This window comes from Schistocerca serialis, chromosome 9, assembly GCF_023864345.2.
Source record: "Schistocerca serialis cubense isolate TAMUIC-IGC-003099 chromosome 9, iqSchSeri2.2, whole genome shotgun sequence".
In the NCBI taxonomy this organism is placed as follows: domain Eukaryota; kingdom Metazoa; phylum Arthropoda; class Insecta; order Orthoptera; family Acrididae; genus Schistocerca; species Schistocerca serialis.
The window spans coordinates 507059179-507074595 of record NC_064646.1 but is presented as its reverse complement, the minus strand read 5'-3'; the positions used below and the strand labels follow the sequence as shown (position 1 = coordinate 507074595).

General features: G+C 44.1%; 1 protein-coding gene across 3 annotated transcripts in view; it reads right to left on the bottom strand.

Moving 5' to 3' along the window:
* Nucleotides 1-15417, bottom strand: part of LOC126418914 (putative fatty acyl-CoA reductase CG8306) — a 175041-nt gene that overhangs the window by 6971 nt on the left and 152653 nt on the right. For all 3 annotated transcript variants that reach the window (XM_050085938.1, XM_050085937.1, XM_050085939.1), the window contains one exon: nt 13839-14096. In XM_050085938.1, coding sequence (XP_049941895.1) covers nt 13839-14096 — 258 coding nt within the window. The remainder of the gene's footprint in view (nt 1-13838; nt 14097-15417) is intronic.

Genomic DNA, 15417 nt, shown 5'->3' with positions numbered 1-15417 from the left:
GACCTCACGCCCCACGTGTTGAGCAATTCGGCGGTACGTCCACCCGGCCTCCCGCATGCCCACTATACGCCCTCGCTCAAAGTCCGTCAACTGCACATACGGTTCACATCCACGCAGTAGCGGCATGCTACCAGTGTTAAAGACTGCGATGGAGCTCCGTATGCCACGGCAAACTGGCTGACACTGTCGGCGGTGGTGCACAAATGCTGCGCAGCTAGCGCCATTCGACGGCCAACACCGCGGTTCCTGGTGTGTCCGCTGTGCCGTGCGTGTGATCATTGCTTGTACAGCCCTCTCGCAGTGTCCGGAGCAAGTATGGTGGGTCTGACACACCGGTGTCAATGTGTTCTTTTTTCCATTTCCAGGAGTGTATGTCCTACCATCCCGTCTGTACTTCCTGTCAGTGTTTCCCATAATTCCTTTCCCCACAAATTCTCCAGAAAACCTCCTTATTTTATCATTTCACCTAAGTTTCAACATTCTTCTGTAGCCCACATCTCAGATGCTTTGATTCTCTTCTGTTCTGATTTTCCCCACACCCCACATTTTATTTCCATATACAATGCTGTGCTCCAAACATACATTCTCAGTAATGTCTTCCTCAAATTAAGGCCTATGTTTGATATCAATATACTTCTCTTGGCCAGGAACTGCCCTTTTTGCCAGTGCTAGTCTGCTTTTTATGTCCTCATTGTTACTTGGTTATTTTGCTGCCTAGTGAGGTGTATTCTTTAACTTCATCTACTTCGTGACCATCAATCCTGGTTTTAAGTTCCTCACTGTTCTCATTTCTGCTACTTCTCATTACTTTCATCTTTCTTCAATCTACTCTCAATCCATATACCGTACTCATTAGACTGTTCATTCCATTCAGCAAATCTTTTAATTCTTCTTCACTTTCACTAAGGATAGCAATGTCATCAGCAAACCTTATCACTGAATCCTTTCTCCCTGGATTTTAATTCCACTCTGAACCTTTCTTTTATTTCTGTTGTTGTTACTTCAATGTATAGATTGAATAAAGGGGCACAAGACGCCATCCCTGTCTTACATCCTTTCTAATCGAAGCACTTCATTCTGTTTCTTCTACTCTTCTCAGAACTTCAAACTTCTTGCATCATTTGACAATGTCAAATGCTTTTTTTAGGTCGCCAAATTCTAAGAAGGTGTGCTGATTTTTCTGTAGTCTTGGTTCCATCATCAACTGCAACATCGGAACTGCCTCTCTGGTGCCTTTATCTTTCCTAAAGCCAAACTGATTGTCATGTAACGTATTCTCAATTTTCTTTTCCATTCTTCTATATATTATTCTTGTCAGCAACTTGGATGCATGAGCTGTTACAATGATTGTGCGATGATTCTTGCACTTGTCAGCTCTTGCAATCTTCAGAATTGTTTGGATGATGTTTTTCCACAGGTCATATGGCGTATCGCCAAACTCATACATTCTACACACCAATGTGGACAGCCACTTTGTTGCAACTTCTCCCAATGATTTTAGAAATTCTGATGGAATGTTATCTATTGCTTCTGCCTTATTCAATCTTAAGTCATTCACATCTCTCTTAAATTCTGATTCTAATACTGGATCCCCTACCTCTTCTATATGGACTCCTGTTTCTTCTTCTTGTATCATGTCATCAGGTAAGTCTTCTCCCTCATAGAAGCCTTTAACTTACTTTCTTTCCACCTATCCACAATCTCCTCTTCATTTGACATTGGAATTGCCAATGCAGTCATGATGTTACTATCCTCGCTTTTAATTTCACAGAAGGTTGCTAGGACTTTCCTATGAGCTGAGCCAGTAATTCCAACAACCATTTCTATTTCAGTTAGTTTGCATTTGTCATGCCACCATTTCGCCTTTGCTTCCCTGGACTTCCAACTTACTTAATTTCTGTACTTCAGAATTTCCCTGAAAATTTTTGCATTCCCTTCTTCTGTCTATCAGCTGAAGTGTTTCTTATATTACCCATGGTTTCTTTGCAGTTAGCTCCTTTGTGCCTATATTTTTCTTTCCAACTTATGTGACTGCCCTTTTTAGAGATGTTCATTCCTCTTTAATTGAACTGCCTAATGAGCTGTTTCTTATCACAGTATCTATAACCTCAAAAAACTAAGTGTATCTCTTCATTCCTTGGTACTTTTGTATCCCACTTCACTGCATACTAATTCTTCCTGATTAGACTCTCCATCATTACTAATTTGTGATCTGAATCTATATCTGTTCCTGGGTATGCCCTACAGTCAAGTATATGATTCCGGAATATCTACCTGAAATCTTCCCGTATCTCCTGACCTCTTCCAAGTATATGTTCCTTTTGTGATTCTTGAACAGAGTATTCTTTATTAATAGCTGAAATTTATGGCACAATTCAATTAGTTCTTTTCTTCACTCATTCCTACTGCCAAGCCCATGTTCTCTCATAACCCTTTCTTCTACTCCTTCCACTACCACCACATTCCAATCCCCAATGACTTATTAGATTTTCATCTGCCTTTATGTACCGAATTACCCATTCAGTATCCTCATATACTTCATCTGTTCATCTCGGACTTGCAATGTCAGCATGTACACTTGAGCTATCATTGTCAGTGTTACTTTGCTGCCAACTGTGATGAGAACAACCCTATCGCTGAACTGTTCACAGTATCACACTCTCTGTCCTACCTTCCTATCCACCAGTGGCGGCTGCTGTGTAAGAGCACAGGAGCATGTGAACACCCTAAATTTCAACACCTTGTGGATTTTGTGGTTATTTTTCTTTGAATGCTGTTAAATGTAATCTGAAAGATACTGCACTTAAATCTACCATGCTACTGCTCCTGTAGACTCCGTGAAACTTGGGATCAGGGTCGCGAGCACACATTCAGTTGTCCACGTTTTAAAGAGATTTTGCAAATGCGCAACTCGTGTGACATAATTGCCTTACAGGCTAAATACACCCCAAGGGCAAGAAAGTGCCCTAAATCCCTGTCCAATCCTCCGCCCTATTTGACAAAGCCATTGGCAGCATGAGGGTGGCTTCTTATGCCAGATGTCTTTGACCACAATTGCTGCGGATTTTTATTCAAAATTTATGCGATAGCAGGGCTTAAACCTGGGACCGAGGACATTTTGATTACGGATCAAAGACACTACTAATAGACCATGGGTAAAGTTCTGTATCACCAGTCTACATAACACAAATGTAGTGTTTCTTCCCCAGTTGTACAAGCCACCTTCAGCCACTTGACCAAAACATCATTAAATGTCTGAAACAAAAATACAGGAAGATTCTTGTACAGAACAGGCTGGCTTGTCTTCATTCCACAACCAGAAAGGTTATGATCCTTGACACTAGGCATTTTGTAAGAAGAACGTGGAATTCAGAGCAAGAAAGCACAATCTCAAAATGCTTCCAGTAGGCTAGCCTTCATCAGGTACTTGCAGTTGACATCACTCCAGAAAATCAAATAATAGCAGCTGAACAATGGCAGCAAATAATGGGACGAGGGAAAAAACTTAGTACCTTAGCTTCGATGAATGTTCTGAGTATGATGAAAGTGTTGCTGTCTGTCAGTCCATGACAAATGAAGTGTTGCTGGAACAGATGGCAGAGAAACGAGAGGAAAATGAAGATGAGGATGAACTGTTAATACACTATCAAAAACTACTGAAGCAATGGACACAGTTAAGAGTTATGTTTTGAGTTTTGTAATTGATGGAGAAGTGAGGAACATATTAACTAAGATAGACAACACAATATTAAAATCAAGACAAAAGATAAAAAGTCAATAATTGATATGTTTTTCAAACTTTTGTGATAACAGGACTATGTATGTTATCATGCTGTAGCGTAATTAGGCTGTACAATACACTAACAGTTAGTTTGAAAGACGAGCCTCTTTTGGTTAGCAGGTGAGATTCACTAATGAAGAGATGCTAAACAAATGACATTCACTTTTTAAAAGAAAGTGTAACAAAACTGGAATTTTATTGTGTTTTTATTTATTGTAATCACATGCGAGGTTGTCTCTCAAGTCACATGACTCTCCTGCATGGCTGATTTCACAAGTGTACACTTTCGATACACTGGATTTAGCCAGTATCACCACGTTTGTCACATTTTTGCTTCTTGTATACTGATACATAATTTTGAGAGTTTCTGGGTTTGATATTTCAAATGTGATTTCTGAAAGGCACGTTTTGAATTATAATTTACTGTTACATCACAACAGGACTTGTCGCATTTTGAGATCCCGTATTAGCCCAAACACAGCACACTTAGTTCTGCATTTTCAAAGATGAAAAAAATTGAATCATTTCCAAATTAAGCATTTTTACATAGTAAATTTTCCTGCTTATGACATTCAGAATCAGTAGTCCTTTCAAAAATAAGCCAAGGAGATTTCACTGTAGTGAGTTGGCTAGTGACAAGAATCTTGAGTTCCTAGATAGCTTTAGGAAATCAGTAAATTTTATCCCAAATTTTACTCTTTTTGTAACAAAAATCAGTTTGTTGGTTGTTAACTGCAGCAGTGTTAGTTTGGTAAAACATCAAACCAGCCGCAATGCAGCCCCACTGTGAATGCTGTTCTTGAGTGTGGGACAAGTTAGTTGCTGATTGTTAGCAGCTGGAAGTGGAACTCACTGATGTCCAGTTACTGCCAAGTGGCTGGCATGCTGAGAGGGCTAACAGGAGGGACATACTAAAAACACCAAAGGTACCTCAAGAGCTGTCCCATGCAGTGGGCAATGCAGCCTCTACAGTAAGTACAGGATATGTCTCCTTTAAAAAGCACAGCACAGCTGCATTGTATTTAAACAACAGCACGACAAAACCATTCAAAACTGCTGCAATGTGCCCTCTTTTATGAGCAACCAGTTTTCATCCAGTGACCACCTCCAAGCCATAGATACTATTACATCAGGTTAATTTGAGGTTCCTAAATGTCATCTGCCGAGATGCGTGTATAAGTGACAGATGCTGTAACTGATAATTATGTAGTCGATGCCACAGAATCTTCCTTTACCCCGTTATAATGACGTTTGAGTGCTGTCTCCTACTGTAACTGAAACAGAGCCAGTGTGAACACGACACCTGTTGGCAAGCCTGATACGTTCCGTGTCAAGCATAAGCTATGTCAGAAGGGTATGGATCAATTTGTTTGGGCATTTTGAACATACGACAAACTTATAAAAATGGAAGCACGAGATAAGAAAGAGCACCTACAGTCGGGCCATTAAAGGAATGTCCCTGATACTCCACTTGTTGGATCACATTGTGTGGAAGGGAACCAAGTGCAAATCTGAGCTCCCTAAATCATAAATGTTGCCATGATGATGGTGTCAAGTTGCCACCCCTATCATCCAAGATGGCACATGCTGCCATGTTTTCTCAGTAACCACAAAGCATCTGCCACTTTTCATCATTTGTCACAGATCATGAGTTACCCATTCAGTTCATGGTAAGAGTGCTGTGCACATTGTCATTAATTTCAAACTTAGGTGATGCGGTTCTTTCTCTAGCTGTAGGAAAGTAGGTACTGGTGCTACCTTAAAGTGTCAATGTCATATATAACCTCATGAGCTCATATATAACATACAACACTATTTTGAGTCAAAAAGAGCATACAGCGGGCCTTTTATATGGTTGTCTAAAGTCGTTAAACCACTAGTTGCTGCTCTGAAAACTGGAATGACTTTTGTGGAGAAAATAATGAGGGACAACTGTGCTGGAGATCTACAGGAGCCACCTGCTCCTCTTTTGACTACAGCGTAAACCAGATTCCGTGCTGCTAAAGCAACAGAGCAGGATAATTTCAAGAAAACACACTTTGGTGACAAATATATGACTTTTGTGCATGGAAAGAATATCCAACCCAGACGGAGCTGCTTCTCTGGCTACGAGATAGTGAGTTGTTTTTCAGAGGGAAAGCCAGTTTTGCAGTTGTACTGAAGAAGACATGGTTTTGATGCAAAACTTTTTCAGGAAGATGAGTTCTGCTGGAAAAGCATATCATTGCCTGGAGATTATTTTTTTTGGGGGGAAGTATCTAAGAGTACATCTCACAAAATCAATTCATTGGACAAAATGTAGCTAAATGCTGGTCATTTCAGACCAAATGCATTGACTGATGACAGAGCACGAGGAACAACAAAAGCTCTCGTTGGAAAAGGCAGCTGACTCATTCTCTTACAAGCTGAAACAATCAGTGAGTTGTACCAAATGCTTTGTTGCTGTTTACGTTGAAGGAATCTGGAGAATGCCATGAGGAAATGACAGCGATGAAATTTAAAGAGTAGTTCATACACCCTTTGCTTCTGAACATGGAAAAGAATTCCATTATAATACTGGAAGATGTACCATATCACTTGATTCAGTTAAACGAAGCCCCTGCTTGCAGCAGCAGGAAGAGTACATAGTGGACTGGCTAGAGAAGAACAGCATAGATTCATTTGATGGGGAAATGAGAATGGTAGAACTGATGGATACTGTTAAAGAGCACAGATTGTGTATACCGTTTACGAAAGTGACAAAATTGCGGAAGAAAATGGGCATAGTGTGTTGTGCCTTCCACTATGTCTCTGCTGGAATTATATGTTACAGATGGAAATAAAAGTTTTTAATTAAAAGGCACTGAATTGATAGTGAGTGATGAACTGGGCAGTATCACTTCTGCAAAATAGAACATTATCAAACATACTTGGCACATCTTGGAAGAGGCATGGCAACAAGAAGGTGCATTGGGAGAAAGGCTGGAAGGGTTAATAACAAGGTTAGGGGATGATAGCAGCAGCAACAGAAATGGTGAAGATACTGACAATGACATACAAGACGTGGATGCACTCTAAAGACTGAAGTCTACCCTCTTCCTTAAAACACATGTAAGAAATGAATTTATGCATTAAAATATATTAATAAACACTGAAACACCACCATCTTTTGATTTATCTCAACATATGAAGTGTATTTCCACATCTTTTCCTTTTAATTACAAAGAAAGTTTTCCATTCCCCCCCTAGGTATTAGCATTTTTTTTCACACTTCAGACGTGCTGCATTCCAACAGCTCTAAAATTTTCACATGTGATACTCGCAGACAGGCAACCAACATGGCATAACAACAAACACCCACGTAGTACCAGTGGCTAACTGCCACGGATGTTCTTTCAGCAGCTAAACAATGTACTCAGTGTGTATGCTTGCAAGCCTCATTCAATATGTCGAATGGCCTGTGCCAGCAACCACTGAAGTAAGAGGGTGCAGCCATTGTAGACTGTGGCATACACAACAAGCAATGCCTGTCATCTAGGCTTTGAGGTCAAACACTGATCATTCCAACAACTGACAAAAGTTTGAGGAGACCAGGCTTGCTTACAGAGTTTGAACATGCTCACAATCTGCAACACTGTTACCAGAACCCATTGTGGTCTCCCTGATCTGAGTCTTATGGAAGGTTCAAAATTGAAACAACAGGCTAATGGGCAATGGAGATGGTGCATTTGTCACAACAGACGAGAAACTCAAATCCAGATACACAGAGATTGAAGCTACATGTGAAACAAAATAACTAAAAGTCCAGAATGGAATAACAGCAATATGAAAAGGGTAGATTGCTACTCAACACATCTAGATGGTGTTCAGTTGTAGAGAGACGCAATGAAAAGACTGCTAAAATTGCAGCTTTCAGGCAAAGAACTCTTTCTTCAAAACACACACGCACACACAGATGCGCGCGCGAGGCCCACACACACACACACACACACACACACACACACACACACACACACACACACACACACAGACAGCGCTACTGTCTATGGCCACTCTGGCCTGACAGCAGGCTGCACCTGTTTGTGATGTGAGCAGCAATTTGGGGTGGGTGGTGGGTTAAGGATTAGGCATGTGGCGAGGAGGGAGAGGGACAGGAAGGTAGAGGTGGGGAAAGATAATGTGCTTCTGTGCGTATGAGCAAGGACATGGTGGGGAGAGGATAAATGCAGTAGCCACCAGAAAGATCGCGGGAGGCGCACATCGGCACGACGCGTCACGGATGGTAGTTGCCGCAAATAGAGTCCCGTACACCAGAGGGCACGCGAGAATTCGGCTGCGAACTCTGCCAGCGGAACAACAACAACAACAACAACAACAACAACTCAGGCAGCACAGGCCGTGCCCAGTCAGTTCACATCGGGCATGCCTATGAGACAGTTCCCGGTCTACTCTGAAGTGCGACATAAAACGTGAACCGTGTTACTATACAACTGGCGACGAGTAGGATCGTTCTTTCGCATGTTGCGTCGTCGTTCCGGTTTCGCAGCTTATCCGCGGCATGGAGGATTTAGTGCGGGTTTTGGTTGAGCAGCAGACGGAGCTCATGGTCACCATGAAACAAGTGTTTCCGGCATTGCTCTCGACGCCGTCTGCTCCAGCGCCATTCCCTCCTCCCTTTCCCACGTATGACGAGACAGCGGAGGATTGGGACGCGTATGAACATCGCCTTTGGCAGCATTTCCAGGCGTTTCATGTTGCCGATGCGGAGGTATGTCGTGCTCTTTTCTTGTCTTGGATATCTCCCTCGCTGTATCAAGTTTTGCGGCAGCTAGCGCCTTTGCAAGAACCCTCGTCCTTGTCTTTTGATGCATTGTGTTCATTACTGTCTTCATATTATCGCCGCCGCATGGATCTTGTGGCGGCTAGGGTCGAGTTCTATCAATGCAAGAAGCAGCCCCATCAGTCTTACCAGGCGTGGGCCGCTGCTCTGCACGGTCTTAGTCGCAAGTGTCATTTTGTCACGGAGCAGTCACGAAAGTCGTATGCCCACATTATGGCGCGCGACGTCATTGTTCGTTCAGCCCCTGATTGGGAGGTCCGGCAACAGGCCCTGCAGTTAGAAGACCCTTCCCTCGAGGAAGTCCTGTCCATTGCTCAATCGTATGAAGTCTCTCACGCCGCCGGTCAACAGTTGGAAGCGTGGTGCGACGTCACGGCGGTTCAGGGCGGCGCGGCCGCGTCCACTGCGTCCGGGGTGGACAACGTGCGAGCGGTACAATCCGGCCATTACGGCCGCTCCTGCAAGATGCGTAAACAGAGTTCTGGCCGCCGGCCCCTGTTACCATCCTATGCGTCGTGCTATATACATCACGATTGGTCAGAGTGCCCCCAGCGTTGGGCCGTTTGTCGCAAGTGTAATAAAAAAGGACACATTGCTAAAGTTTGCCGCTCAGCCTCGAAAGAATCGAAGGAAGCAGTTACAGAGGACATGGACGTTGACATTCAGGAAGTTTTATCAGGCTAGGCTCCCAACGCATCGGCCCACAAACTCTTTATCGAGTGTCGGTTCGGTTGCACCGATTACAACTGCAAGTAGATACGGGCGCGGCAGTTTCTTTGTTGAATGCACAAACTTACTCCGACCTTGGGTCGCCCTCGTTGGGGCCAGTTTACCGGCGTCTACGCGGTTATGGTAAACAGTTCATTCCCCTACTGGGTCAATTCACTACCGACATGACTTACAAATAAGTCACTTGGCCTGTTACTTTTATTGTAGGAAACTGCAGCTGACCCGGTTCTCCAGCAAGTAGTTCGCCTCATTCCGCAGGGGTGGTCATCCCGACCTCCAGGCCGGGCCTCGGATCCTCTTCGTAATTATTTTGTTCTACAAGACCGCCTCTCTGTCTTGGAAGGAGTTCTCCTTCTGGCTACCGATGATACAGCTCCTCACGTGGTTGTTCCTGCAAGTTTGCGACGGGAAGTCCTCACGTTGTTACATGAGGGGCACTGGGGTATTTCCCGTACTAAAACCTTGGCTCGCAGACATGTGTACTGGCCCGGTATTGACAGAGAAATTGAGCACTTGGTGGCCGCCTGTTCCCAGTGTGCGAGCCAACAGGCATCTCCCAGGTCAGCGTTCTCTTCATGGCCGCCTGTAACCCAGGCATGGGAACGTGTTCACATCGATTTTGCGGGCCCGTTTCTCAATGGCTTTTGGCTCATTGTCATTGATGCTTATTCCCAATTTCCATATGTGGTTTGCTGCTCCTCAACCACTTCAGAGGTTGTAATCCAGGCACTAGCAAAACTCTTTTCTGTGGAAGGTCTGTCAGTCACCCTGGTCTCTGACAAGGGACCTCAGTTTATGTTGCAGACCTTCCAGGATTTTTGTAGGCGCTTCGGTATTCGGCACGTTTGCTCTCCCCCCTTTCATCCACAATCGAATGGGGAAGCCGAGCGCATGGTGCGCGCATTTAAGACACAGATGAAAAAGTATGTGCACGAATTTCCTGCGGAGGAGGCGTTGACGTTTTTCCTGACAGCATACCGGACCACACCTATGGGAGAACACAGCCCCGCAGAGCTCCTCCATGGGTGCCAACCTAGGACTCTGCTGCACCTCCTTCGGCCCGGTCCTCGCCAGTCTTCGCAAAACGGAGTACCCGCTTTCCACCGGGTATGTCGGTCTAGGCACGTGGGTTTGGTCGCAATCCACGTTGGATACCGGCGGTGGTCCTGCGCCGAAATGGCCGCCGGCTCTATACCTTGCAGACGGGGGACTGGGAGGTACGTCGTCACCAAAATCAGCTACGTCCACGTTCGGGCACCCACCCTCCGACCCCTCGGGCACCGGCTTCCTCATTGCCGGCACCTGTGTTGGTTTCTCAGGGGACGCTACCACCCCTCCCACCCCCCCCCCCCCCATGTGATTCCGGCGCACTGTGATGGCTCTCAGCCTGGGCAGCCTCCGGTAGCTCCAGCACCGGCATCGCCATCTTTAGCGATGCCCCAGCGAGAGCCGGCCCCCCTCGCAGGCCCGGTTTCTCAGCAGGCTGGTTCACCTGCGGTCGTCCCTTCACCATCGTCCCCGCCACTGGGTATTGCCCCTCCAAGGGTGGACCAGGATCCAGAGTTCGACGGCCTGTCTCCCGTTCTGTCCCGGGTTCCGGTGGTGGGACGACGGTGACCTCTTCGTGTGGGTCACTTCCAGCCGTATTCGAAGGTTCCGGCTCGAGGGTTGGCAGATCCCCTCGACTCCAGTCTTCCGATGGACGTGGAGGTCATCACTCCTGCACGACGCTCCACCTTCCGATGCAGTGGATCACAGTGGCTTCACCCCCCGAAGGAGGAGTGCAGTAGCCACCAGAAAGATCGCGGGAGGCGCACATCGGCACGGCGCATCACGGACGGTAGTTGCCGCAAATAGAGTCCCGTCCACCAGAGGGCACGTGAAAATTTGGCCGCGACCTCTGCCAGCGGAACAACAACAACAACAACAACAACTCAGGCAGCACGGGCTGTGCCCAGTCAGTTCACATCGGGCATGCCTACGAGACAGTTCCTGGTCTACTCTGAAGTGCGACGTAAAACATGAACCGTGTTACTACAATAAAGCTCCACTGTCCTGGCCCTGCTTGCTTCCACAGCAGCATATCTTTTCCAATTCTACATTGCCATCCATCCCCCTCCTCACTCCACACCTAATCCTTACCCCCACCATCCAATCCAGATTGCTGCCGACATCACAAACAGGCACAGACCACTGTCGGGCCTGAGTGTCTGTAGACAGTTGCCATGTGTGTGCGCACGTGCGCGCGTGTGCGTGTGCGCGCACACTCAAACTTATAACTGGATCTTACTATCTAGCACCACATTCATCCTCAAACAAAACCAAAAATTTTAAGAGAAGACCTCAGCTTGCACTATTATGTGTCATCACTGATGGGAGACTTTAATCATCCATAAATCAACTGGGATAATAAAAATTTTGTAAGTGGTAGGAGTAACACGACATGCTGCAAAAGAATACTAGTTTTCTGTAAAAGCTACCTACATACACATAGCAGAAGATACGTGACTGCTACAGTGCTGCTGCCAGCTTTCAACTGCAAATTATAAATGGCTGCTGGTGAAGCAATAGTATTCTACGGGGCTGTGACAACTAAAGCATTACCATAGAGAGATGTTCAAAATTCTTTAATGTAGCTAGTTGGGGGCAGGCACATGAAATAACAGTGCCACGCCCACTGCAACTGTTATGGACCTTCTTTTGCCAACTCTTCTGTCAGATATATATTTGGAACCCCATTCATGATGGAAGTATATAATATGAAACAGCAACTAATCTACCTGACCTCTTGTGGGTGTTTATATTGAAACTGGTATTAAAGACCATGAGGCAGTTGTATCGACAATAATTATGAAAGCACTGTAAACTGAAGTCATACACAATGGCTCATCACACCGTGGCTTTAGATGTTCAGCAAATTAGGTAAAGAGACAGTAGTTTTATCTCAGTAAGAAACAATAAATATTTCTCTCTGGAGATGTGAATGACATTTCTTAACAAATAGCAGCTATCTACATTGCCTAACATAAAACTGAAGCACCCAGAAGACACACTTAGCTGTCAATGCAACTTTGCACACGCAAACGTAGGCTGCCGTTAATATCATAACACAAATGGCTGCATTTGAACTGGTTCGATGACCAGGAAGTACAGACTACTGATGATTAATCTGCTGCAGTTCTGCAATACTACAGATGATCACCGTCCGTGAGTAATGCAGTGACCTGGGCAGAGACCCTCTTCTTCCAATGTTTTGGAGAGGCACAGAGGTGTTACTCTAGGTATTCCGGTATGATGAGCTGTTGGGTACGATTTCAGTTTACAGCTGGTAGTGACTGAGGGAACTGTGATGGCACAGCACTATGTCACAGACATCCTGTATCCTCATATGCTACCACTCAGGTGACAGTATCAATACGCCATTTTTCAACAGGACAATGCTCGTCGACATACGGAATGTATCTTCGTGAACTGCCTGCGTGATGTTGAGGCACTACTGTGGTGAGCAGGATCCCCTGATCTGTCCCAAATAGAACATGTGTGGGGCCGACTCTGACATCAACTGTCCGATACTGGTAACTGGGATACCGATCACAAGCTACAACAGTTGTGACACCCTTCCCAACCAAACCAAAGCATTCTTTCAGGCCAGATGGGGTGCAACACCATACTGATAACTGGTTTCCCATGTGCAAAGTACTTTCTAAATTTGACTCAATTTTGTAATCACTGAAATAATATCACATACCCTCTGAACCCGTGAAACTTTTTTGTTTCTTCTTCCCCTTCTGGGTGCCTCACTTTTGCAATGCAGCATATACTGTCTGAGAAGAGAGGAACGTTGTCAATAAATGTTGTGAACAGGGTAGGCAGTTTTCTATTGAATCTGCATGTTATCTAGATTTCACTCTTCAGGGGAGTTTGTTGTAATTTCTTAGACTTTTCACCAGAATAAGAATTCCAATATACACCATAGAAAAAGATGTACAGTGTACATGGAAATTATTTTTGTAAACTTTACTGTCGAGAAAATCACAGTTAACCTGACACTGATTTTCATTACTGGCAACAAATGCTACTAATTAAATCTGCTGGCAATTAATGTACACACTCCCAGATCTTTGAGTTAATCCCTTGCATAACGTGTGTTTCTTCACTTCATATCATTTTCTTACTGCTCACCTTTGCTGAATGAATTCTTTACTTTAGATGCAAAGCTCCAATGAATAATTCTGTAAGACTATAACGTGTGAAAGTGTGCAAAATGAAATAGAATTTCTGCCTCCAAATAGATATAATAAGATATATTTCTAGTGCAAACATTTGAAACTAAGATTCTTGATTAATGTAGATTCTATTACAATTGTTATCTGGGAAAAAGAATAAAAATGATACATAACTTGTTTCCAGATCTTTCATTAGTGATGTCTATTGATCTCGCATCAACTACTTTGAGTCAGAGTTCTGTGCCTTACTTTCTACCTCACTAACTAGCGCAATCAGACTCACATTGTGTCCTTGCGACGTGCAGCAGGAAGTGTCTTCGGCGGTTCATTGTTCAGGTACTGTCGCACTCCTTGTGCTAAGTCGATAAAGTAGTTCTCCCACTGCAGTGATCCGACATCCACATTGAATAAATCTGCGTCCTTCTCCGAAAGCTTTTTCTGTAGCGCCAGGGTGTTCTTGTTATCGAAGAACCACTCTGAGAAGATGAAAGGCTCCAGCCGGGACAGCGAGCGGCTCACATTTGTGTGCAGACGCACCAAGCTGTGGAGTAAACAGTCTACAGTGGTTACCTTACAAACCATAGTAAATTACTGCAAGTACACTTGTCTCTCTGTGAAGACAATACTTCTCTGCCCCACATCATCCCACCTCTACCTACACCCAACATACTGTCTCCCATCTTCCTCACTCCACTGCCAATTAGCTTTTCTACCCGCTACAAAAGTATTAGGCAGAAAAGTGGGCTTGCCAGAAGTAAGTACCTTTCTACTTACTACACATGTACAGCAAAGATAACCGTACAACTTACCTTAGGGGAAGAGAGAGACATCTATATTTACAGCTTTTCTAGATTTGGAGAAAGTTTTTGACAATCCCTAAATTTTGATGCAAGCTTGGATAAAATACAGGGAATCAAAAGTTACAATTTGTACTGAAACCAGAATACAATTATACAAGTTCAAGGACATGAAAGGTATGCAGTGGCTAAGAAAGGAGACAGTATTGTGGCACATGCCCAATGTTACTCCATCAGTGCTCTCAGCAAGCAGTAAATGAGACCAAAGAGTAATTTCGTAACAGGATTAAAGTTCAAGGATAAGAAACTAAAACAAAGGTATACTGATGAGATTGTAACTCTGTCAGTGACGGCCAAGGATTTGAAGAAGCAACTGAATGTAATGAGTAGTGTCTTGGAAACAGATTAATGTATCATTCTGAAAATAAACCGCACTTTTTATCCAAATTTCACACTCAAAAGAGTCTGGATGCGGCTTATATCCACTAGCTGGCCTTTTCACATATCTGTTGTAAAAAAAAGTTATGCACATTTGCAACAACTAGTGTGTAACCAAAACAGGTGGCAAGAAATCTCATTATGCTACAATGCAAACTTTTACTGGTATTTTATTGGCATTAACATTGTGTAGGGCTACAGATATTGTTTCATTACCTTATAATTCAGTTTCAATTGGATACTGGTAAGAAAGCCTGATTTATGTTGATATGAAAGACCATTTAGAGTGAAAATCAGCACAAACACAAGGAATCTGGCACAGTTATGACGCAAGCTTCAAACTTACATTTGTGTGTTACACAATAATCACAACCAACAGAGGGGCTGGAAGTAAGTAAAGGCTGAACAACTCTAATGTGTGATGTTGGGTTGCTTGAGAAGAGAAATGGAAGAAGGCAGCTTCAATGAGAAAAGCACTCGGGGGGACTGAAATGTGGCAAATATCGGAAACCTGAAGCTAAGGTTCTTTCCTACATGCAAGAGAGAGGAAACACAGGATGCCTAGCATAAGGAGAATTTCGTGGGAGTATCGCTTGGTGTCATCAGCTAATGCAGAGAAATGCTCTT